This window comes from Nothoprocta perdicaria, unplaced genomic scaffold (genome assembly GCF_003342845.1).
Source record: "Nothoprocta perdicaria isolate Ctin4 unplaced genomic scaffold, notPer1 scaffold_63, whole genome shotgun sequence".
Classification (NCBI taxonomy): Eukaryota; Metazoa; Chordata; class Aves; order Tinamiformes; family Tinamidae; genus Nothoprocta; species Nothoprocta perdicaria.
In genome coordinates, this window is record NW_020455899.1 from 1,382,566 (window position 1) to 1,409,086 (window position 26,521).

At 40.8% G+C, this 26,521-nt stretch overlaps 1 protein-coding gene across 1 annotated transcript in view; it reads right to left on the minus strand.

The window, feature by feature from the left end:
- Positions 1-23,491: 23,491 nt before the first annotated feature.
- RAD23B (RAD23 homolog B, nucleotide excision repair protein) overlaps positions 23,492-26,521 on the minus strand; it is a 30,876-nt gene continuing 27,846 nt past the window's right edge. Inside the window, exon 10 of the mRNA XM_026049928.1 lies at positions 23,492-25,052. Within this exon, the coding sequence (XP_025905713.1) occupies positions 24,939-25,052 (114 nt within the window). The 3' untranslated portion in view covers positions 23,492-24,938. The remainder of the gene's footprint in view (positions 25,053-26,521) is intronic.

Below are 26,521 nucleotides of genomic sequence, written 5' to 3' on the forward strand. Positions count from 1 at the left end.
AAGTTAATATGCCTGTACTGGAGGCAGCCAGAGTCACTAGTGAGATACATCACAGCTTGCCCTGGAAAACTTGAGCAGAGGACCCAGTTTACACACGACGTAAAAGAGGATGATAATCTCCTGACGGGACTGATAYTTGCAGAGGGATGGAAAGGCTTGGCCACAGGTAGTCTTTCCAAGSAGAGACATGGTTGTTCCAAAGCTGGCTTTGCTATTCCAGAAGCAGGGCCTTGCTTGTGGAAAAAACAGTGTAGTGCAAGCATGACCCAGCAACCCAAAAAGATTTCWAGCAAACAGCTGCTCGAACTAATGCATAACATGCCCTAGAGCAGAGGTCTTGCTCCAAATGGCTGCCTCGTGCCTGCTGCAGTATTTCCTGCTGGAAAACCTCAGGAAGCGCGGGGTGAGGCGGCGCCAGTGGAGCGGAGCCAGTGCACGGGGCTGTGCACGGAGTCGTGCCCGCCTCGTGCGGGCATCCACCTACACAGGAATCCCTGTGCGTCCACCCAGAGGGAATCCTAGGTGCTGGAAGGTTTCTCAGCTCCTAGGAAGGACAGTTTGGCACCTCTTACCAGCAGGACTGTCTGCAGTGTGGGCTAGCAGTTGAGGCCAGGGACACAGCAGCATCCCCTACCCTCCAGCTTCCCATCCCTTTTTGTCCTAAGGGGCAAAGAGAATCTGTGTAGAGTGATTTACCCTACTCACTTCTCCCTCTGGGGTAAGCTGGTTCTTCTAACTGCCTGATCTTCAATGGTAACAGGAAGATTTATACATTACAAGAACTGAAAAACTTGTTATGATTCCCCCCAAGGTCTCTGCTTTTCAGCAGCTGTCTTTCCTCCCTGATTATAAAACCCAGAGCAGACCCCAGACATTGGAGTTGCCTCCATTCGACTCTTTAAACAGCCGAAACCCTGTGCATTGCTCTCCTGGAAACATGCTGATGGAAACATGCCAGCAATGGAAGAGACGTCCTTCTCTCCAGGGCACAGCCCGGCTCAGATCAGCGTGCTGGTGTTGAAGCCCTGGTTGGAATATTTGCWACTGCATCGCTGTGTGCTTGTGGGCTTTGTGCTGCACACAGCCTGTGATGTGGTTTTAGCGCACATCTTAAAGCTTTCTTTACTCACAAATCTTCCTCCCTCCCCTGAAAGATTAGCCAATGTTGAGGATATGGCCCATGCTGATGAAAGCAAGTGGGTGTGTATTTCATAAGGCATCTGCCACGTACAGAGAGTATGTGCTCTGATGCAGCAACAAATCTGGCGCTTTACAGAAAGAAAAAAGCAAAGGAGCACCAACCAATCATCCAACTAGATTCCTTTCCCCCTCCTTTCCCTCCCAGAAAGAAACCAGCTGTGCAATCCAAGTAGTTTTGGGGCCACAAGGTATCACTTTCTCATTGCAAAGTGGTTGGGAAGCTGGTTAGTTGAAGGTATTCCTTCATCTTTGAGAAAATCTCCAGTGTGAAAGAGCATCAACATGACAAATCTGGTCCGATTTGTGTGCTGCCCAATGGCAGGGGTGCAAAATGCATGCACCCAAWGGGTATTTGTGGCATCAGCCACATACCCAAAGACCAGAAGCTGACAATTACCTGTTACCAGCAGGCAAACACATCCAGTTGTTTTACACCTGTGCAACAGCTTCCTATATTAAACTCTAAAACACACCTCACTAGGTCACATTTATTATCTTTGTAATTGAAGCATTGTCAAGCAGCCTTAGACATAAATTCCTCTGCATTTAGCACTGCAGAAGCTCTGCCACTGAGTGAAAGAACTTGCAATATAAATAGAAAAGAGAGTGTGGGATGGCAAGTAGCTCGTGGACGATGCCTGGCAAATGAGCGCAGGGCTGGGAGAAGATCCCACTGAACACCCTCACACAGCCCATGCAGGGCTTTGGACCAGGGCAGGCTTTGCATGATGAGGGACATGGGACCTGCCTCTCTGAGCTACAAGGATTCTTTTTTTTCACTACTCTAAGGGATAAAAAGTAAGAATGAAAAATAAAAAATAAAAATAACAAAAAAAGAGCAATGTTCCTTGATGCCTGTGGTAAATAGCTTCAGCTGCTTGCTTTCCAAATATCTCGCAAAGAGACTGGAATTCAACATTTGGAGGTAAACTTGATCCCGACTGTTTGCATCCTGAAATTTGACTCAACCAAGGTCCATATTTGGCTGTGAAAATAAATACCTCCCAGATGGTTTATTTTCAGTAGGTGTTTGAGCACATTTGAATGTGGAACTTAGCATATGGGTAAAGCAAAACAAAGCAAAGCAGATCCAATATTTCATCATCCATAGCTGAAATGGCTATCGAGTATCTACAAATGAAAAATTGAAGTGCTTCACACTGAAATGCGGATATAGCCGTGTGAGCTTGGGGTGCAAGTGCTGCCCTCACAGAGATGCCAGCAGATGGATGCTAAACCAGAGTGAGCAGCAAAGCTAACACGCATTTAGCTAACACACATTTAGCTAACACACATTTAGCTAACACACGTTTAGCTAACACACAGCAATATGCACTGCATGGATGCAGATAAACACAAGCAAATAACTATTAAGTGGTGAGCAGAGAGCCCTGATTTGCCTTCTCTCTCTTCTGTTGTTCTTCACACACTGATTAATTCCTCACATAGATCAAACTCTGCTCAAAAAGCTGAATTACATGTAAACAAACTGTGCACTATTTTAAGTCTTACTAGTGGTAGCAGACTATGCTTTGCATCTGACCCATACTTTGAAAAGTAAAGTGAGTTGCAGAGGAGAAAAACCTGTTTATTATTTGCTTTTTAAAACAACTGTTTTTATTTATCTGGAATTAAATCTTCTGTATAGGATCCAGACTGGTTCCACTGCCCCTCTGTCTGCCCAGGAGGGAAATGTCCCTGCGTAGGGTATTCAAGGCTGTAGAGGTGCTTGCTCTATCTCCTCCATCCCTTGCAAAGTCAAAGCAGCATTTCCACAAGCCCAGGGAAGTTACCCGACCAGTAAGAGGGCTGACAGCACTTGTTTTTCCTCTTCTGCCTCAGCAGAGGTTAAGTGCAGGCCTCACATCTTCTTTACCCTCAAACTCATCTCTTCAGTGAGGAATTAGCACCAAGGTGAYGCTCACATCCTCTCCTAGGCTGGATTAGTTTTACTCTTGATGATACTCCACTGTGGATGAAGAAAACCACTTAGATGATTTTCCTAATACAGCCTGTATTGGCATGTTTCTATGTAGATGTCCTGTTTGCTTTAAGAGGCAATTTTGCRAAGACTTGTATGAGCTTGCTAAAACTATTTGACCCTTGTAATGCCTAGAAAGAGTGGGGAATCTTTAAGAAGACCTGATCACCAAAATATTCACATTGGGCAAAACAAGAAGACATCAGAAGGAATGAACTAATACTGATGTGACATCTGGACAAGCCCTTTCTAGGGAAAATCCAGACCTTGTTTTGCAATGCTTGGCAAAAATGGAGATACTTTCTTGGAGTTCATAGGCAACACTTAACTAGTGGGCCATGCAACACATAACATCAGTTCTGCTATAGACAATAGAGTCATATCAGTTTAAAATTGGCACTAAAATAAAAATACATATGCAGCTTTATTGAGACTTCTCTGGAGCCTGACTTTGCCCATTTGGAGTATTTAAATAGCTGCACACCACAGTACCAGGCAGAAACACTCACATGTTTCCAAAAGAAGGGAATGCCACGTCCTTCAGTGTTGATCAACCTAGCAGGGAAAGGCTTGAGAGGCACTAAGAAGGTAGAGCTAGACAGGTTCAGACTAGAAATGAGGATGAGTACTGTAACAGGATGGATAGTTGACTGTGGGAACCAACAGCACGGGAAAGCAATAGTTTGCTGCCATTGACATCCTCACCTTACAACAGGTCAGTTGTCTAGAAGATTATGCAAGTAAACAATAAATTACTGGTCTCCATATATTGGTAGCTGCAAGAAATTTAACAGCCTCTGATACAGGTCAGGGCCAAATGACCTCCTGTTTCTCTCTATTTTAATTTCAATGAAAAGATTGTTTGTATTCAGTAAACATTCTCTCTTTTCCTTTCCTCTTTTCTTTTCTCTTCTTTTTTTTTTTTTTCTTTTCTTATTTTTGGGGGGGAACCTTTCAACTAGATCCAAAATCCATGTGCCTTTCCTTCGTATCATGTGTGTGCGCTATGTTTTGCGGGCTTGGATATCTATTCTGGGAGTACAACAAGAAATATTCTGCTATCTGGATCCACCCATGACATTGCTTCCTTGAGGTAGACCTAGGATGAACTTTTCCCATGAAAGTAAGGTCCMTGTCCATCATAATTTGTCAATCTTATTAACATCTTTCTGAGTCTCACTTCCCTTATGGACTAATTGTGAATGCTGTGCAGGTCAGCACATCCAATCAGAAAGTACATTGAGTCTCTATGGCACCCCCAGTGACAATTTCCACGCTTAGACCCAGAGTTGTAGAGATGTGTGTAGCACCTCAGGCTGGCATAGAAGGCAATATGTGAGAGAAAGGTGGTAGACACCAGCATTTTGGTTTCCCTTTGTCGCATTTGTGAAGTGAATATTGAGAACGTATTGACTAACTATGCTTCGTCTCTCCTTTCTATTGTGCTTCTTTCTCTCCTTTGCAGTTGAATAAAGCAGATTTTCTGAGATCCACACCATCTGGGCAGCATGTGCACTTTCGGTGAAAGGGTCTGTTTCCCTGGTTTAAAGGAACAAAGAAGAACTTGTGGGTCCAGCAACTGGTGTTTTTGAAATCCTTGAGACACTTTGATTACGTAGGGCACAAGGAAAACTCAATGATGTTTAGTTCACCCCTAAAATGAAGAGAATGTAGCCGTGATTGCTGTTCAGCAATCTGGACCAGTATTTAAAGAGTTCCCAGTACCCAATGCTTGACTGAAGTCGAACAGCTTATTGACCATAAAGAAACACAAGCATTTCACTGTTCTTTCGTAGGAGGTGCATCCGTTTACTGCTTGCATAATTATYAAGAAAATGAACAAAAACCCTTCACAGAAATCAAGAATGAGAAGATTACCACTGGAATCCAGCTCTTGGATCATGCTCCAAGCTGTTGTGGCCATGCACAGGCACTGATGATCACTGTTGTATTTCACTTATTTTTACCCAAAAGTAGAATTTAGTGCTTTGGTTTTGTTCTTGAGCACTATTAACTCTTTGATGTGAAAGGTTCTGCTCAACTCATGAAACTAGATGAATTTCCCAGTCATCAAGCATTGTCTTATGAGTTGACTTTTAGCTAAGTTCCAAAGTCTGAATAACCAGTACCTCTGACTCTTAAACTAAGCTGATACACCTATGCAGATCAGCACAGAGAAATACAGCACTTCTGCTACTCTAGACTTTTTTTTCTCAAGAAATTTGGAAAAGAATTTTGGCCAATGTTCTTCTGGGGCTCCTTACCCTATGTAAGGATCATAAAACCTACCTGATAGGACATCTAACAAAGCAACAGCGCAACATGAATGCAGACAGCAATGTGTTCTGTGGCTTTTTGACAGAAAAAAGCTTTAAACACCCCTTTCCTTTCTTATTTTTGTTTGTTTGTTTGTTTTCTGGAAAGGTGCATGATGCAGTTGAATGCCACAAGCAACAATGAAATGAGATGATGTTCACCACAGAGCCACAGATCCTCACAGGCTGTTGATCAGATGTGATGGGCAACCTGGAAGAGAAGTCATAAACCATACGAACTTGAGTGAAACTGGGACAAGCAAGAACGGTGGGGCTCTGCCACAGACTTGCTGGAGGCACTACAAGGTTAAGATAAAAATTGCTTTATGGAAACTGCAATTTAAGGCGTGAGGCGACTCTTACTGTGCAAATCACATCGCCCACTTCCCATGCAGTGCTGTGATTTCAAGCTCCCAGCTCTGCACATCAGGGGCTGATTCTTGCCATAGGGATGTATAGCTGTTAGCATAAGGTCATCTAGCTTGAAACACAACCTCCTGAAACACACTTGCTCAGGCCAGTTGTTTGAGTGAGTGGGAGAACAGCTTGGAAGTCACAGCTTTCCTGCTTCCCTCTTCCTCTACTGGTTTGTTTTTGTTTTTTTAATCTTCCTGTTATATTAAAGCCTCAACATAATTACAGGCTTAAAAAGCAGCGGTTTTATACCCCATCATCCCAACCAATGCTATAATTAGTGTCATAGCATCCTGATAGGGCTGCTGCAGTGTGAATGTGAAGACTGACACCTGCATATTTTAAGTGAATCTCCATTTTCATGGAGCCCAGGAGGTGTTGAGCAAACATGCTCATTGACACTTTCATTATTTTATGGCTACTTGCTCTCCTTGGCAGCAAAACTGAGGAGCTTGTAACAATCCAGGCCTGCACAGGAGGTCCTTCAGGCCACTGAGCCTGCTGTCCAGCAGGTGCCAGTTGTGTTGACTTCCTCCATCACTCACTGGGGAAGAGGAGAGAAAAACAAGTCTTCAGCCAATTTAATTACTTAGCAATGAGAAGGGCTTGGAGAGGTCGTGCAACCTCTTCATTCCTGGATGGGTTCAAAACTCAAGCGGATACAGTCTCAAGCACTCTGGTCTGGATTCAGTGTTGGCTTTTCCAGCCCTCATGCATAGCAATTCTGCCTCTCATGAGTGGTCATTAAAAATGACCATCTGYGAACCTGCTGAGGCAGGTACTGACGAGGAACTCTATTGACAGATGAGCTGGCAAAAACAGCTATGGTAGTCCTTATGTATGAGGCCAGAGTAAAGCTACCTCCCTTTGCTAAATCTGGTTTACACTGTGAGAGTCTCTGGGGATTAGCAGACACATAACCACTAAATTCACTTAAATTCACACAGAGCCATATGACCTTTTCTTCAGGTTCATCCTTCAGATGTTCAAAAATGTTTATTTTTTATCCCTCCCGTCAGGTTCTTTCTTGCTGTAAAATAGGTGTACCCCTGCTTCCTCCTTGGGAAACCAAGAATATCCTTCCTCAACCCATCTTGGGCTAGGACAGYTGCCCACAGTTGTCCTCACAGTGCTTGGATTCATCTTCTCTCGTACATGAATGTGGTGACAACAAGAACAGTTGCCAGTAGCCCACCAAGCCAGCTAGTGAACACTCTGACCTGCTCTGAACTTTGATATCAGGATGGTGCCCACCAAAGAAAAAACAAACAAACAAACAAACAAAAAAAAACCCATATTTATTTTAGCTCACTTTCTCATTTTATCCAGATCCATAGGAACATGAGAGATTATTGTGACCTTCCCTAGGCTTGGCTATTTCTGAGGTATGGTATGCAGTATCTCCTGACTGCATWTCATGRAGCCATCCCAAGGATCAGAAACCCAAACAAAGATGCACTTTAAGAACACTCCCATGGACCTGATTTCCTACAACTTTGAGCYAAACATGCCCTTTTCTCCTCTAACTCCTTCCAGGCATCCCTGTATCTTTTGTGTGTCTCCAGCTTCTTTCTGCTATGAACCCACCCCCATTTTCACATCCATTTCCCATCAGGATAAGGGAGCAGATCCTGATTCAGAACAACAAATGTATCAGTTCAACCACTGATTGGGTTAGAGGCTGTTTCACCATCATTTTAATCTTATCATATGAAAAAATCAGTTACAGTATGAAATTCAAATGCTCTGAAGCAACAGCCATTGCTGTGCCACTTGTGACTAGCCCATGGACACAGAAGTCATTCACAGGCAAGCTCTGAAAGACAGAAATGGTCAGAGAAGCAAGGGTAAAATCTAATCCCCAATTTCCTTAAGAAATCAGTTCTAAAGCAACTTTGCATCTAAATGAGTGCTTTGATTTTTCCAAGGAGCTGAGCTCCTGCAAGTATTTGGCCCAAGGTGCTTTGAAATGCTGATCTCTGCAATCAGCCGGATGATACTGGAGGTCATGGGGTATCTCCACCTACCTTTGCCCTTAATTACATGCTTTGCATCACCTGTTCCTTGATATAGGATCATTATGACAAAGGAAGTCTGTAAAAAGTGCTTATTTACATTATGTAGACTTCTTCTTCCATAGTTTGGCTAATGGATGTGTGTCTTATTTAGATATCACGTAGGACTCAAAGATGTTCAGACAGCATTAGGTMTGGATGGCATCTCTACATTTCCCCCCACACACACAGTTCATCTAGCAGCAGAAAATTAACACTTTGAAGAAGATGGAAAACAAACAACAGAAGAACAAGCTGGCATACACAGCAGTAGTATCTGAGGTCTTCTCACCTAGTAGGTTGTGAAAGAGGCAACTTCTCCAGCCTTAAACAGTCTTTAGCACCTCTCGTGGCCTTGAATGCACAAATGTACTGTCCTATGTGATTCCAGAATCATGGAGAGAATCCAGAAGTCTTTCCTACTGCAAACTAGAATGACCCCATCAACGTCCTTCAGGCTTCTTCAGGACACAAAAGAGCGTACTTAAAACCACACAACATTTAGTAGATAACCCTACAGATTTCATAAGTACTGCAGGCACACAGGCAGATGCTTTCACAGAAATGACAAGAGCTCCATGAGAGTTCTTGGAGAGAGGACACAGCGCTGAAACAAGTGACGTCCAGCCAAATGGTCTGCTGTGTTACAGGATTAACAGAAGGATGAGCTTCTGCCTTCTTYTCCACTTCATAACTGCTTGACTTGATGTCTGCAGCAGAAAGGAGAGCCTGGCACAGAAACATTTGTGTTTGCAAGGAATTGGCAAACATTTTCTAAATCTGGAATAATTTACAAACAGCCAGTACTCAAAGTGCTGCCTCCTTTCCTCTCAGCTTCAGCCTAATGCCACTCTCCAGGAGCAAAATGAAACAGCTATTTCTGATCCCTATAACAGAGTCTAAATGACACAATTTATTCCATAAGACCTGTCAAATTATATTAATGCTTTATTTCAATGAGATTATCACGTTGACTTGGTGTTGGGGATTTTCCCAGGTGTCTCACCTCACTTATCAGTTATAACATCTCACACTGTATAAATTTACAAGAGTGGAGGTGATAGGGATAAACACTGCCTCCATGGACAMGTCTTCAAGCTCTGCAGTTGCTAATGAGATCATGAGAAATGTGTGGGTCTGTGTCAACAACACCCCTAGGTATGATCCTTGCTGCAAGACTGTTTTGTATTGCTACCCGCTATCTAAATACAATGCCAGATCTGTGCTGGTGAAGTCGGAGGGTGACTCATGGGCTGGAAGGATAGCAAAAGCTAAGGAGAACAGGTTGCCATTGCAAAATGATCTGAACCAACCGGTTAGTGGCCAGATGTTAGTTAGTCCATTGCTGCACAAGCTAGATACTATCTCTGGAAACAGAGAATAGGTCCTGCCAGTAGGACAGGGATCATCCTGTGCATCACTGCAGCTACTTCTCTGCTCTGGGACAGTCTGGTTGTGAGCAGAAATATTTCTACATTGCACTTTATTTTTTCTCCAAACAAACAAACAAACAAAACAAACAAAAAAACCCCAAAACAACAACAACAACAACAACAACAACAAAGGCCAAAATAAACAAACAAGCAAAGAACCAGACTGTTTAAAGATATCAAGAAATCAATTACTTCCTATCAGCAGAACATGTTGGTGTGCCACAGGCTGTTGCTTGTTCTGCAGTATTGTGCATGGCTTGTCATCAAGAATCATGGCCTTCACCCTCAGAAATTCCTTCTTTTGCAGTGAGGAGACGCATGGGGACTGAGTTTCTTTCTGCGTGTGGCATGAGTGAAAAGTGACCAGAGAAGAGTAATGGCTTTGCTCAGCCTAAAGCCCTGTGCAGGAGAGCACAAGGTGCTCCCTCACTCATCATGATGACCAGCTCTCCCAGCTTACCCCCCTGGAATCTGTGCTGCAGAGTGTGAGTGACARGAAGAGTTGGGTGGGCCTGGGCATTCCAAACTACACAAAAGCCCCAGACTTCRATTTTCAAAAATAATGCATAATTTCACGTAACATAAATAGACAAGGTCTCAGTTCTTCTCTAGATGCATAGCTTGATGCTTCCTGGTGAAATCCATCCAAACTGTGTTCTAAACTCATTGCTGCTTCCTGAAAAAAGGAGCCCAGCACCTCAGTTTCAGATTTTCATTCAGACTTGTAGAGCTCTGTCCCTTTACCCTTCATATTTTTTATCTAGAATCTCCTTTCTTCTCAGAAAAGGTTTTCAGAGAAAGTGCAAGCTCYCCAAGAAACTTCTACCCAGAGATAGATTTCAATTTTTTCAGCTGAAAAAATCTTCATCATCGATCAATCACCATCTTCAACTTTTTGAGGTCAGAATAGTTCACTATATCATTCAGTCCGACTTTATCTTACATAGACGATCGGAAAGAAAAATCAGAATGCTTGGAAATATTTCACTGGTTCAGCTCTGGGATCCAAACAACTTACATCAGAGGTTTCATTTTCTAGTCCATAGGGTTTTGTAGGGATTTTGAAACCCTAATGAACCTAGAGCTGTAAGCAAAAGATTTTTCATTTTTTGAAGATTATAGCTYCCTCACACAACCACACAGTCTTCATTTTAAAAAGCATTCRTTTCAAACAATGTCACTAGTAGTAGAAAGTTGAGAGACTTATCACAGGCCACAAAGAAAGCTGGTGGGAAGCTCTGCCCTGAAGTTCCCTAACCACTGAGCCACTCTCTCCTTCCAGACCCAACAAATCCTCAAACACTGTGTTCAGTGGTACCTTCAGACCAGTTTCAGACTGAAATGAAATTTTCATTTTGAAAAGACTATGCTCTCCTCATTTTTCCCTCCTTCACTTATCCTTCCTGCATCCCACCCTCAAATCCAACTAAGAAGTTAGGAAGAAAACACTGCTTGGTGCCTCCAGCAACAACACAGCAAGTTGTCACAGACTTTTTGGCATCAGTTTTGCATAATGGCAATACTGTCTCTGAKTAAGTAGGCTGAGAAAACAAAAAAAAATAATCCAGATAGCAATTCCTGTGGATGCCATATTCATGACTTCCAAAGAACTCCTTTAGGAAGGCTCAAAGCTTCACTCCCCTCCTTCATATCCAACTTTGTCACACCCCTAACATTTGACAAAAGTCCTAATACTTTTTGTTTTAGCTATATTCATGCTAAGGAAGAAGGAATTAAGGGATTAATTGGCTACTGTTGTCTGGCAAAAGTCTTTCAAAACCGATGTTTCCATCATCTGCACTCTGTTGGCCAGAACATTCTGGAGCTTATAGACCACAAACTTTCATTAAACCACCAAGGAACTGCCTATTTTTTAAATCTTCAGCCTCTCTTCCTTAACACAGCAGTTTTCCAATGTTTAGCCATTGCCATACTCCAGAAATTGATTTCATGACCTCCCTTTGCTTCTTGGCTGAAGTTGCAAGGAGATATTTCCATGAACTTTTCRAATGATCTTTCAGCAACACTTTCTTATTCTATCATTAGCTGAACCATCACATGCTTACCTCAAAACCCACTAAAACTCTGTAATTCTGGTGACTCAGTTATTCAATGAATTGCCCTGAATTTGGCCAAAGAAACAGGGACAGATTTTTCGTTTAAAGTGGTGCTTGTTACGGAGATGTGCCATAGGTCTCCTGAAATTTTGTTTTGCTGCTTCTTGCACCCTTACCAACATGCTTGCATTTGTATTTAATGTGGCTGTGACACATTCAGAAAGTGATCTGTGTTTTATATACTTGCAATTATTATTTTGACATTCAAAGACTTCGAAGGACTCAGATGAAATGCTATATTTTCATATCTATAGCCAGGCTTTAATGGGGGATTGCATTTTTGGAGGTGTGATTAATTGCTGGCCCTGGTGCTACACTGCAGGTATCTGGCTACCTCAAAGCACCCATAACCCATCAGAAATCTACCAGGGAGGCTGAGAGATGAAGGGTTGARCTGTTTGTGCCAATACGCTATAAAACTTAATTTTCTTTTTCCAAATTTCTGTCAGATACTTGCATCTCCATATGAAAGGAACAAGCCACTAGGCTGCTCTTGTCCTCTGCTAACTTGCATTCACTCACGTAAGAGTCAGTCTTTGAAACGAGCCTCATTTCTTCAGCACATTTTTATTTCTTTTGAACCATGGACCCAGCCCCTTTGAAACAAATAGGTTAAATGACAACATGGAGAAAGGCCCTCAATACCTTCAAACAAGCCATCAGTATCCTGCAGAAGGTGACTTTTCCTTACATGCCCAGATTTGCTGCTGACACTGTGCTTGTAGACTCAACAGCTGGAGTAGCCCAACTGGAGGAGATGCCAAGGCAATCAGAAGAGGGAGGACGACCTAACTGTTCAGAATCACAAAATCACAGGATGGTTGAGGTTGGAGGGAACTCTAGAGATCATCCAGTCCAACCCCTGCTCCAGCAGGGACACCCAGAGCACGGGGCACAGGGTGACATCCAGGTGGGTTGGGAAGATCTCCAGAGMAGGAGACTCCACAGCCTCCCTGGGCAGCCTGTGCCAGGGCTCGGGCACCCTCACAGCTAAGAAGTTCTTCCTCACCTGGAGATGGAACTGCCTGTGTTGCAACTTACACCTATCCACACATCTAGAAGCTCCATGTCCCTCTTATAGTGGGGAACCCAGAACTGCACACCATACTCYAGGTGCACACAGAAGCAGATGAAGAACTGGAGAAGACTGTTCAACTCTTCTGCAGCTGACTTCGTCAGTGACATCTGGTCAAGTTATTTAGAGCGGGGTCCTTTCAGGATGCTTATGGGCTTAAAAAAACAAGTCATGATTTTAAAGTACATAACATCTTTTAAAAAAATCACAGTAAATGGTCATTCACATCTCAGAAATCAGACCTTTCATCTTTGCCACCCGTCTCCATTTAAAGATGCAGATGTGCAAAGTAATGGAGACACTTGCATTTCCCAGCCTCTTCAAGTATACAAAATAAATGTATAGAAGTAGAAGAGAGTAATCCACTGCAGACTGAAGTGCTCAGACATGATGGGGACAAAGGCAAGAACAATAAGGACCTAGAACAACCAGTTTCTATGAAGGAGAGATGAAAGGCTCCCTCCTCCCGACTGCTACTGGAGTCAGAGGAAAGTCTCCTATGGACTTCAATGGATGATGGATGAAGGGCTTGTTTGTGCTTAGCTCTGGGAGGCAAATGGATACTTGGCAAGGCCATGGTCAGACACAGACTGGGGCTTGTTGCAGACTGAGCAGGACAAGGAGAACTGCGCTTCTGACCCAGGCAAGAAGCAAAACAGCCGCCTGTAACGGCGTCTAGAATTACATACAAAACTCCTGCAGTTTGGGGAGTAATGTAAATGGCATCTGTGACTTCTGAGTAACCTTTTGGCCCAGGTAGGACTGATTGGACTGAATTAACCCACGGATACTGCTCCAAGTACCTTGAGGAACCAGCCGGGTCACAGAGACCTTCGCTCAGAGCTGGAGGAGCCTCTACAGACATTTGAATATGCAAAGCTTTGGGAAACATGCTGTAAAAGTGATCCTGTACCAGCACAGTATAGCATCAAGCAAGTTGGTGCTTGACAGCCTGACAGGCCAAATTGCCCATGGGACAATTTCATCGACCTGTCCAGGCTGGAGGAGCCCTGTGAGAAAAGCAGCGGAGGTAGAGGGAAGGCAGACCCAAATCGAGGTCAGCAGCACCAAGGCACATCCCGCCTCTTGCAAACATGGCCCCATTTGCCCGATCTTCTCCAAACACCAGCCTGGGGACAAAAATGTCTCTCAGCACACAGAGGTTGGCCACAGCTCTCCTCTGTCTTCAGCCGCCCCCTGACCAGGCTGCATGTTCTGGCCACAGTGAAACCCAGGCAGAAGTTAACTTCAGCTTTAATCTCCAGGAAGAAATGCACAGCAAAATAACCTATTACGGGAAAGAAATGGATAAATGTATATTGGCAGGCAATGAGATTACAGCAGGAATTTCCACAGGGGGCATTTTGAGAGCAAGACATCAGAATTTACATTAGAACCACCAACCTGGAAGAAAGAAAGGGAGAGCAAAACCAATCTGCATTTCATTTTGYTCCTGTGAGTAATCCCCTTTGAAGTACTGAGGTGCATTTTTGCACATTTACAAGAGCAGGACATAAATTGGCACATTCTTAATATTACTTCAYCTCTAAAACAAGCCATTAATTACATATAAAAACAAAAGAGAACGTCTTTAACCAGAACACCTGCACATTTAAGCCCTGCCGTATGTAGGTACAGTCTCTTGAAGCCCTTTTTTTAAATCAAAAATGTACAGACTTTCTCTATTTAATGACTTTAATGGCTTTAATGACATACTGATCTAAGCAGACTGTTTTCTTTAATGTTGCTTTTTTCATCCCTTGATGTTGACTGGAGATACATAATTGTCTCTCAGAGACACATTGGCAGCTGGAATGAAAGGATATGAATCCCCTCATCAGTAAAAATATGTCAATTTACATCAACGGATGCTCTGGCCCCTGCAATGTCCTTTGTTGCTCTATTGTGAAAATAAAATTAATGGCTCTGTTTGTCAGTCCTCTGCTGTCTAAACAGTGTCTGAATCCTATTTACACTCAGATTTCCTTACACCACTCCGACCTTGGGAAGAAGCCTCCAAGAAAAGTGGTWTTTCCAAAGCACAGCCTCATGGTCCATGTTCCATTTTTTCGTGTTCTGCAAGAATCTGGAAAATATCAAAACTATCTGAAACTCACACRGCAGCCAGAATGCCACTGGGAGAACACAGGGATGTCTGTAACGTAACACTTCTACGGGTTGATGACAAACACTCCAGAGAGGTTAATGGGACATGGAAAAGTTAAAAAAAAAAAAAAGAAAAAAAAAAGACATTTTTCTGAAATGTAATTATGCAACACAGATCAGTCAATGCTTTAGCCTGAAGGCCACGGTATCTCTATCAGACACTTTACATGTTTAAAGGCCATTTAAAAGGAGTTTCTGCTTGGTAGAGCAGTTGGCACAACTGGAAGTCTAGCTACCCAAAATACCCATCAGCAAATAAAGAATGACTCATTAAAGGTCGGTCATTCGCTGACTTTGAACTGACACAGCAGAGAAAATCCAACGCAGATAAAATCTGTTAAAATGAGCAAAAGGGCACACAGTGTTAGCAATGCTCACTGGCTCAGAGGGGAGCATAGAAGACGAGAGGGTTAGTCTTACACAGAAGTGGAGACTGGGAGATGTGTCAGTCAACATATTCCTCGCAACATATCTTATCCTTAGTTCTAATTACCAAGAACTATCTGAAAGATAATCTCTGATWATATTCTTTCCCAAGCAGTTCTCCTCACAAATGATGACAATCACTGGCACTGAGATGAAGAGATGAGAAAGGACCAGCTGCCAAAAATTTAGTTTGAAGGGTCAATGAGGATTTTCAGAGACTTGAAGTCTTTTCCAAAGACAAACTCCCACCAAAATCTGCAGAATRTCTCCAAAGACATTGAGTCTCCTTTTTGCTTTGTTTGGAGTCTCAGAGTCACTATGGTGGCTTTAAAGATCTCTAACACTAAAGGATGAGAAACAGACAAAAGAAACAGGAGGAGGAAAGCAGTCAAATTTGTTTTAATTGCTAACACAATGCAACACATGCAAATAAAACAGGTATCTTGCAAACAAGTCACTGCTTTATAGTATATAAGTATCTAAAAGCAAACAAGAAAGACTATGATTCCCTGATTAGCATCAAACAACTGCCTTAAGATGTGAAAGATACATTCCTCCAGTGCCCGAGTCCTTCAAAGAACCACAAACACTATTCACACACAACACAGCTGCTGTTTGGTTTACTTGTTAGAAAATCCTGCGTAGTATGATATTCCCTGGTCAGCAGATGGCTCCTGTGCTTACACTAAGGACCCATCCAGTATGTGACTTGCTTCTCTGAGTCACTGCTTGCTCCTGGGCCTGGGCAGGCTCAAACTAGGGCAGAGACAAAAAAAAAAAAAAAAAAAAAAAGCTGTCCTATACAGTAGCACTTCATTCATGAACAGTGCATACACTCTCTTTTAGACTGAATTCCTTCTTTTGCACAACCACTATATTATGTTTGTTGGTCCATAAAGTCATTTTTAACCCTGAGGAAATGAGCTCAGACAGAATTTATAGGCTTGAGATAGCACAGTGTGTGTGCATTAGTGAATCAAACTTGTGAAGAAAATGCTTCCTTCTATCCCTTCCTTCTTTCACACTCTTAGAAAAGCACTTGGTAAATTAAGGACTGATAGTGAAGGGGTCCTTTGAAGAGAAATAGTAGACAGACAGTCACAGTATGTAATTCAGCTTTTGTTTCTTGCCCTGTCACATTCCAACATCCTTCTATCCCCAGTCTCAACTGTTCAGAGATCTACCACTAGAAGCCTTTACAAGAAGATTCACTTCTATAAAGTCATTTTTCATTGAGCAAAGATTATAACCAGAGCTGCAGCAGCATGCAGACTAAGGCAGTTTATCCTTGAAGGATCAGAAGACATTTCATCAAACATCTAAGTCAACCTCTACCTTTGGGGCCCTATGAGAAGTTGGCAGCATCTGGAAAGATGTGAGGGGCCATGACTGAAGTTGTGTCCCCCTCTGAATGATAAGGTTTCATGATAAAGGCATTTAAATTTGAGCCCATGGATTAATCAGTTTCAAAGAGACCTTGGGAGATCTTTAGCTCAACCTCCCACTCAAAACAGGACCAGTCATGAGGTCAGTCTAGGGAGCTCAGGGCTTCAGCCAGCCTGGACTTGAAAACCTCCAAAAACAGGGATGCAAGACTTCCCCAGGAAAGCTGTTCCAGTGCTTGACTCAAATCTTTCTTCACTGTACTAAGAAAAATAGATATTCTCCATTACAAGAATGAGTTTAGATACAAATGTTCTAGGAATGTTCCAGGTATCTTCCTGCGCGAACTGCTGCATCAACCCACTAYGGTATCTACTGAAGTCAAAGTTGCCCATAAGAAAAACTGCCTCAAATCCCATCACCTCTTCATTCATAAACAGTGGTTGAAACCACTGGACCACACAGCCTTTCCACTTTAGCTGAGGATTAAGCCAGTAGCTGTTAGAGGATGTTACCCCTCAAGTAATGAGAACAAGATGACAAACTCTGCTGTAGCCTTCACAGATATTTACTGACAGCAGATGACAGGCAAGGATCCAGCTCCTGAGGACATGTTTCCAGAGTTGAAAGTGCCATAGTTTGGTGATTCATGCCCTGCAACCTCTACAGTATTTGCATGCACTCCCAGGAACTGCTGCCAAGCAAAAACAGAACATGAATTCCTGTATGTGGCAAGGAAACACTGTGGAAAAAGGAAATTAATAATGCTTCCAGTGGTGAGCTTACATTTTACATACTTGTAAATGAAGCAATGTAGCAGCTAAACTTGATCATTTTGGATTAAGAACAAATGAAAGCAAGGAAAAGCTACTCAAAAAAAAAGTCTCTTTTGCCAAAACCTAATCCTCACTGGTGTGTTCTAAACTTCAAGCCCAAAGATTTCTAGAGCTGTACCTTCTCACACCATCCAACAACTCAGCTTTCTGCACCTATAACCTGTAGCGATCTGTGTATGAATGACAAATTCAGGATATTCATGGAGAGTAGTCCTCAGGCAGACTTCTCACACGACACACACTCTGTCTGGGCACTGTAAATCAGAAACCAAGAAAACTTTCAAACCACATTTTTTTCCTCCTTCTCRTCCCAAGTGCAGAAGTATAAAAAAGAGGCCACAAGCAAAAACATTCAAGACGTCTTGTATCTCTGCTCAGTGAAACAAATTTGAAATTGGAAAAACAAGTATTTTCCCTCCATCCACAATATTATTTCCCAGAGGAGCAGAGGTGTTCATTTGAAAGACACCAAATAAATAGACACAGGCAGACGCCAAACAAGTTTCTGCGTAGTGTCTGAAGTTGAAAAGTTAGAAGCAACTGATTGCAGCACACAGAACACAGAGCAGATTGCAGAACACAGAGCGTAAACCAAGGTTTTAATTATTTCACTTAATCCTTTGAAGAATGTTTTTCTATTAAAGAAAAACAAAAACCCATGTTCCACCTCCTTCCTGATTATTACTTTAATAGTGCAACAGCTCATTCTCTACTTTGCTAAAGCTGCTCTGATCTCTCAATTTACCTGTACACGATCAAACACTATAATCCCAGCAAAACCAAACGATTTCATTTCCCATCTCTACATACAGTCAAGCTCTCCAAAGACTTACTTGTTCTCAAAATTACAAATTCAGCCTTGGAAGAACAGACTCCATTAAAATGTAGCATGCATTCTGGCATCCTGAGGTTACACTCGTTTTGCTTGACAAAACAGAGGCAGTTTTTGGTCAAAATAACTTATGTCCGACTTTACAAACTGTATGAATATTTTCATACATCTACTCAAATCCTCACATATAAACMATTCAGACATTTCTTCAAGTATTTGCCCCCTCTAGCCATTTTGCCTGCATGCTGCTACTCTCTCTAACCAAGGGCTTAAGCTCTATTGTCCTAGAAGAGTTACAAAATATATTTGAAAGKTTTTTTTTTTCTTCAGAAACAACCTGGCAAATATTCTTCCTGTCCTTCTCTTGTCCCAAATGTTTAATGACTTTGCCCTTTTTCCCTTCTCAAGTTATTCTGTGAGCCAAGCCACACAAGAAGCTTGGTCAACTCCAAGTGCTTCTGTTCACACTAGAATAGTAGCTGCTAGTTTAATCCAATACCCCAACTGTTCATCCATCACTTTCCTCTCTCCCTCATGCAGTTGGAAACTCCACTTAGAAATTCCGAGCGTTAACATAAAGACAAGCAACAGGATGGTTGGGGTCAGAGGCGAAGGGAGAGCAGGACTAAATTAAGCAACCTGTTCTCATAGCCAACTAAGGTCAGTGCTTAGGATGACACTCTCTCTCCAACTAAAGTAGTTCCACCAATTTCAGGGCATGGGAGTAGGTATATCCCAGTAAAGCACCAATGTACAAATATGCCCTACTGGAGATGAGATGCATCTAATAAGTTACAGGGAAGTAGAAAATTTAGTTTAATTTGTCTGAGTAACAGTAACAGCAATCACCTTTTAGACACTATAACATAGGTGTTGCCCTGCATGGCCTATCAAGATGATGTGACAGACAACAGTCTTCTTTTTAGCTAGAAATAGTAATATGACAAGTTTCCAGTTTCACTGCCTACCAACCATACAAACCAAGCATCCTACCACCAAGGTAACTCATCTGTGTAACGACAAACTTAAGCATACGGATATCCACCAGTGAAGCAATCAACAGAAAATCCAGCGTGTCTTCAATTTAAAAATCTAAATACACACCAGAATTCTGTGTATTACTATAAGAGGCCCCACTCATCAAGTCTCTTTTTCTTGCCACACTGAATTTTTTGCACTTGATTCTTTTCTGTCAAGTTCTGCTTTGCAAATATTAAAATAGCACTTTCCATCTATACTTGGCACCATGAAAATTGGATATAGTGYGTCAGATACATTCAGCCTCCGTTCACATTACTATGCTTAGTTATGCTAGAAAAAGGCAAGATCTTCAAGCAGCAAGTGGCTTTCTCAGTTGTCCTCACTAGCATCCTAACTTTTTTTATCAACTAGCTTCCACTTCAAGCAGTGGGGCAATACAACTCTCAGATGGCAAAGTTGACTCTTCAAATAAACACACAAAGCAACAGGCTCTTTTCTAACAACTCTGAAGCAAAAGCACTTCTGAATTCAGAATCAAAAAGCAACCCTCACTGCTAGCAGCAGCAGCAGCAGCAGCATGTAAAGCTGCCGTTAAATTCTAGTTTACTTCCTCTCCACACATGGTCAAGACAAGCAATTACAACCAGCAATAACATTTCCTTACTCTATCTTGAACGTGAGTAAAGTCATCATTGTTGTTCAAGGCAAAGCAAAGATAAATATTTMGAGAATGTCAATTTACTACTGATTTTGAACAGTGACCAGGACATTATGTGCACTCTTCAATCAGGTGTAGAAAATAGTCTGTGTCATCCATCTTCTTAGTACTTGGGCAGCAGTGAACTTCGGATTTTGAGAAGTAAAAGAAAAACAATAGTTACATCCCCATTTAGCAACAGCTTATTTTCCTTCAGCAGCTGCAAAAGTAATACGGGTCTTGATTTAGAGCCATGCTTCATATATTCTCGGGCTTTCTTAAGACTCTTCTTGTCTTCTGTCTCCTCTTCCAAGATTCTTCCTAGCTGTTGGTCTGGCATCTCCCCACAGATCTTGGGCAGAATTTGTAACAGGCATGAGTTAGAGACATGGTGATGCGACCTGATCCCAACAGAGCAAGTTGCACAAATGAGCTTTGCAGCATTGGTCCATGTGTACGCTGCATAACGCTGCCCAATACCAAGGGTACTCAAATACACCATTAAAATGGTAATTAAAAAATACAGGCTGAAATTAAAGGGTTTTGACAAATCCTATACATAAGGTCACACAGGGACTTTGCAGACACTGCCTTGTGCTTTTATGTTACAGGGAAAGCACTGAATCCCACCTTGAGCTGGGAAACAGAGCTGTCTGGTCACTCCTACTCTATCACATCTAAAACAATTATCTCAGGCAACAACAATTCCAAGGATGTTGCTCCTTGTCCTCTGGGACACAAAATATTTGCATTAGGGCTTCTAGCCAGAGCATAACAGGAGAGCAGAATAGCAAGGTATGTATTTTGCAAACTAAAGACACTTCGTGTTCCACTTCTCCAGGCAYACCTGCAGAGATATAGACAACAAAAAGCTTTTTAGGTGGTAGTTTTGGCACTCTACTTTCAATGAACAGAGGCAYAGAGTAGTTACTGTTTTCTAAGCGTGCACAGAGGGAAAAGTCCAAGTGCAGGGTTAAGCGGAGATAAGAATCTCTTAAGAGTGCTGTTTTTTAGCTGAACACTTCCACTRATTAGGAATATACATCTGAATGTACTGAACTCAGTCAGTTCTGGAGAGGAAATAACCACAGACACTTGCCTCTTCATAAAATATACTTTGATTAGAAATAAACTACCTACTACTACTATTTCTTTCCTTTGTCTAGCCAATCGGTAGAAGTTAGTTGAACTTTAACATGAATTTAGAAGGTGCATGTCCCCTTTTCTTGYAAATCTCATTTTCTGTGAAGTATTTCTATACTGGCATGTGAGAATTACAGGAATTAACTACAACTCGCAACCTCAAACTCTTAAGTATTAGCACTGAAGACCAATCACATATTTTGTGGTAATTTCAAAAACAAAAAATATTTTTGCATGTTGTTTCATCAAGGGTAGTACAAACCTACCTGTGATAAGTCAAGTTCAATTTTATACCTCACAGTTTCATAACCTTTAGCTTTAGATCCATAAAATTTTCATAACCAGAACTTTGATTTCACAATGTTTCTCAAAGGGTAACATGATTAATTTGGGAGAGCTGAATACCTTGCTGACCTCCTGAACAACATAAGGTAAAAAAGRACCCAAAATACTACCTACAGAGGTTGTCCCTCCCCCCTCACCTTTTCCATGGAATTACATTATTCTCAAATCCAGAAACTCCAGACTTGGTATCTTTTGAGGACAGCCTGTGTTTGAAGGAAATCAGTACAAGTCTTCAATTACTAACAAACCTGCTCCCAAATCCCTACAATCAACTTAAAYACCAGGTGACAGGTCCACCCACAGCAGCAGGGAACTTGCTTGATGTCTCATGATTTCATCTACTAATGTGTATTTTGGAAAAAAAAAAAAAAAAGACATCAGCACAACATTTTAAAATTAGTCACCATTACTTCTTAAGCGACTACTTCACATTCCTATAAAATGTTACCTTACTGTGCTAAGAATGAAGAGTCTCAAGTCAATGTCCTGGGTTTTCTCCACCTTCATGACTGGACRATGAACTTACTGCCATATGCAGCATACAGAGGACATGGGAATTAACAACTCTAAGGCTGACGACACTTTCAGAACAAGGTGTTTCCTCCATGGATGGAACAATCTATCAGGAATAGCACAGTTTCAGAGGTTTTCATTTTTCAGTAAGCAGGAGCCTGACAGTTTTCCAACGAAAGGACTCCACTAATACAACTTAGGAAGTGACCCCCACTTTTCTTGGCGACTTCTCACAGAGTCCTGAGGAGGCAGCTCCCCCACCCGGAAAGCTCTTATGTGGGCAGAGAGTTTCCACTGCTCTGGTACCATATGATGCTGAGCAGGGAGTATCACACACAGGCAACATGTGATGTGCAATATTTTCAGGTCACTCTTACCAAGATAACATTTCCATATATTCTTCCCTTCTTGCTGCAAGCACAGAGATGTGCTTTTTGCTAGCAAGTGTCCCATTACCAAGCAAACATTGTTTTTGTTAGCACAGATATGTTATCTTGCTCCTTATCAGAAGTTAGACAAGCCCATGCAGACCAAATGTGATTTCATTAATGAAAAACAGGACAACAATGAACTCCTCTGGCACTCCGTATACAAAGCTACAAATGACCTTATCTGCTTACTCATTCCCGAAGAGCATGATGACCAGTGTTCAATTCAAATGCATTTATAATGAGTAAAAGCTTTGGGATAATAATTGAAGGGAGCAGATTAGAGGAAAAAAAAAATCACAGCCATTCTTACTTTATTCCCCATCTTCCTGAGCAAGTAATTGTTATTTCTGAGAGCAGACAATATGATTGATACAGAAGTCTCCCGCAGTTCCAAAGCTTTTTAGTTTCAGTTTCATGTTAACTATGTAGTAAAGTACATTCTGGAAGTCTTTGTATAAAATTAACATTTTTCAAGTACTTGGCAGCTAGTTCTTTTACAGATAATTATCCCCTTTTTGTCTGCATAACTGTACATTATTAAAAGCAATGTCTTGTAGTACAATATATTTATCCTGATGCTCCTGTTTACCCGAAATGTACTAGCAGACTTAGATATTAATGTTAATTTTTCTAAAATGAAAGCATTATGAAAGAGTTATTTTGTATTTAGCAGTGTCACAGCCTGTACTGATAGATTTTGGTTGCACTACTGATCACATAGACATTATGCATCTATGACATCTTAAAGCATAAAAATCTGAATAATCAAAATACACACCATCTGAAAAGCATCATAGATGTTTAAGGCTACAGAGAAGCAGTGAAAGGTTTTATTATGTTCCATTATTCTATGCAAATAATTATTTTACATATTAAGGCCAACCAATGAAGAAACAAAATACGAATACAAGTGTTCCACCTTTTTCTCCTTCTCTTTTTTTCAGATACATGATTTGTACTTTGAGCATAAGCAGTAGTTAAATCCAATTCTACGTATTCCAAGCTGAAGATCATTCCAAGCAGAAGATCATTCTTTAGTTGCACCACTAAATCATTAGTGTTATCAGTGGTACAACAGTTCCACTAACTGTACCACAAATGCTGCTAATATTGTCTTAGTTATTATAAAGAAAAACTTGTAATCAGCTAACTAAAACACAACAGTAAAAAACTTACAATATCCCCATTGTATGTTCAAGAAATTTTGCACAAAATATCTTTAGCAGAAAGCAGGTTTTTTGTCACTAGCAGTGCATTGACTAGCAAGACTTTCTCTACAAGTCAGTGAATATTGAAGCTGTTAAATTTCCTGATCACTAAACAAAATAATGACAGATAGGTACCAAGAAATAAGATTCAAAACTCTGTAATCAGACCTTATTTTTAAAAAGAAAAGTATATATGTATAATCTTTTGTGTTGTGATAATAACTTGTTCGCTTAATTTCTTGGGTTTTTTTTGTTTGTTTTTCTTCAAAAAAAAACTTTTCCTTCTCAGAAAGTAAATAACTTCTAAAATGGCTGTACTGAACAGAGATGCCTTGATCATTACAACCTATTTAAGAGCAATAGAATGCCAAGAACTTCAGAGTGGTCATCCATTTCCAAAAACAAGAAAAAAATTAATACTATATATATTAGACACCTGGTTCTAAGAGGCTAACAACTGTACTTGTTGGACCAGCCCTTGGAAAAGAAAAAAGCAGGAAAGTAAAATTTAGGTTGATAAGAAATAAAGTGTTACTGGGATGGATTATGTTTTCTTTGCTATCAGAAAAAAATACTCTGTTCACAAAAGTGTAACAAAATCAAGCATGCAATCTTTGCTTTCCAAACCTTTACTTTAACATAACATTGAAATAAACAGTAATTAGATATCTATATTTTTTTTCCCCAAAATAAGAAATGTAAACAGGAAAAAAAAAAGTTTACCTGTACACATACAGCTTCTCAGATTCTTTGAGAAGGGAGGAGGACTTTCAACTTACGATCAAGATACTTTTAACTAAAATGAGTTTCCATTCTAAGGGATTCATTTTTTAACTGCTGAACAAAATAATAAGTTTCTTGCATTAATTTAATAAATCTCAAATAGTAAAATAATTGTTCATATTTTGGCATTCATGTTTACATTTGCTCAGGTATTTTAGGTTTCTCAAAGCCACTATCCAGTGKTGCTATGAGATACAGATTGTAGATTCTAGGTAGCAAAGGCAATCTCCAATACCAAGGTTAAAGAAAAAAAGGAATATGAAGCAGGGCATTACACTACATTTCTGGAACTAGTACAGTAAGAGTGAAAACCTAGAAAAAAAAGTAGACTATAGTTTATAGAAGGAACTAAATACCTGCAGAAGCTGATTTTTGGTTGCATATTACTTTACACTGTGTGATTCGCTATATCTGCAGATTTAAAGCAGATATTCTGGTATTTTCGTTTGCTGTTTCCTATATTTTCATCTCTCTTCTCCCCACCCTTCCATATACCATAAACCGAGCATGATGGATGACAGCCCAAATATTCCAGACAATCCAGTGAACAAAGTTAGTGTAATGCACTGGTGTGAGGTGTGAGATTAAAAAAAAGTCTCTCCCTTTCAATCTTCATCAAAGTTCTGTTGTAGAAGAAAGTTGGCAGCCAAGTTTTCATTCTTCTCACAAGCAAAATATGCCTGTATCACAAGTCCTTCAGGAAATCCTAACGCTTTTAGCTGAAGAAAAAAGAAACACATTTAGAAATTACAGTTTGTACAGTTACTAAACATCAGGTTAGACATTAAACTTAAGCCGTTTTTGCTTTGCTGAAATTAACTTTGCTGCTTGGACTTATGTGTAGCCTGTTTCTTTAGGAAGTCAAATTAAGTTCTCACTTGACAAAACGATTTGAGGAGTGTAATGAAGCACTGAAAATCACGTCACTTCACTTTCACTGCCATGGTGAGGTATTAAGAGAGAMCGGGGTCACAGTGATGTTACAAAGTTAACCAGACACTGCCCTGCTGTGGAAAACAAACAAAATCTGACTAGGCACATTTTAACCTAGTAATTAAAAGTAGTCCAATACTTTTAACAAAAATGCCTGGAGCAGGAATGTGCAACTTGTGACTGGCACACAACTGTTAAGCAGTACAACGCACCACATTAAGCCATATTTTAAAAAAATGATTAAAAATTGCAACCATAAAAAGCAAGTCAAGAGAAAAATGGTTTTCAGCAATTTTGGGGACTAACAAATCAGACACAATAAAAGCAGACGATGGGATCACAGGAAAAAGGCTTGTTCTTGCATCAAATGAAACAGGATTAGCCTGAATTTAGACAGTCTACAAAAAGATCTTTGTTTTAGCCAAAGGCAAGTAAATGCAATCTTCTTTCGGAGATTTTCTCAAATCCTCATGGCACATGCAAGGCATTCTGCATCCAGGGCAGATCAAATCGCTGTGAGAAACCAAGTTCTATTATTGCTTGTCACCCACTCCTAGGTTCAGGAACAGGCTTACAAGCAGAATGAATGTGCTAGTTGTTGTACTATGCTTTCAGGTGTGTCTTTCATGGAAGTGGGAAGAGACAGACATCTCTGTATATTTTGGAGAAGTGTTTAATGATAGTGCTGTACTGCATAAAAATGGTCTTAAAGGGAAATAAAGCAGATTTGAGAGAGAATAATCTGTAAAGAAGTAAACTCGCAAAAAGACTCATTTTATTAAATATCAATTTCCTTCAGATGCAGCAAATTAAGGGCTAGACTAAAGAACTTTTTGAGTAACTCTTACATTAACCTGTGCTTTCTCAGTTTGAAAAAAAAAGTGTCTCTGATATATAACAAAAATATCAGTATAGTATTGCACTGAAAATCCTGGTAATTGGATTTTAATACGTAAAATCCCAGAGTCAGTGCTATCTGTACAAATCCAGATTTAGTCTTTATTACAAACAATATTAATGCATTCATGCAGTATTCCCAGAAATTGATTTTTATATTGAAATCTACTTTTCAATAGTGTATTTTTCAAAAGATAAAACTAATTCTTATAGGTAGGTAATTAAGTGGGTTAACTGGATACTAACTTCTACTAATTTATTTAGCTATGAGATCTCTGATCATCCAAGTATTTTGCAAAGAGTCTTCATGCACGTTCCTTAGAATCTGGCCCTATCTTGAAATTTACTATCTGAGGCT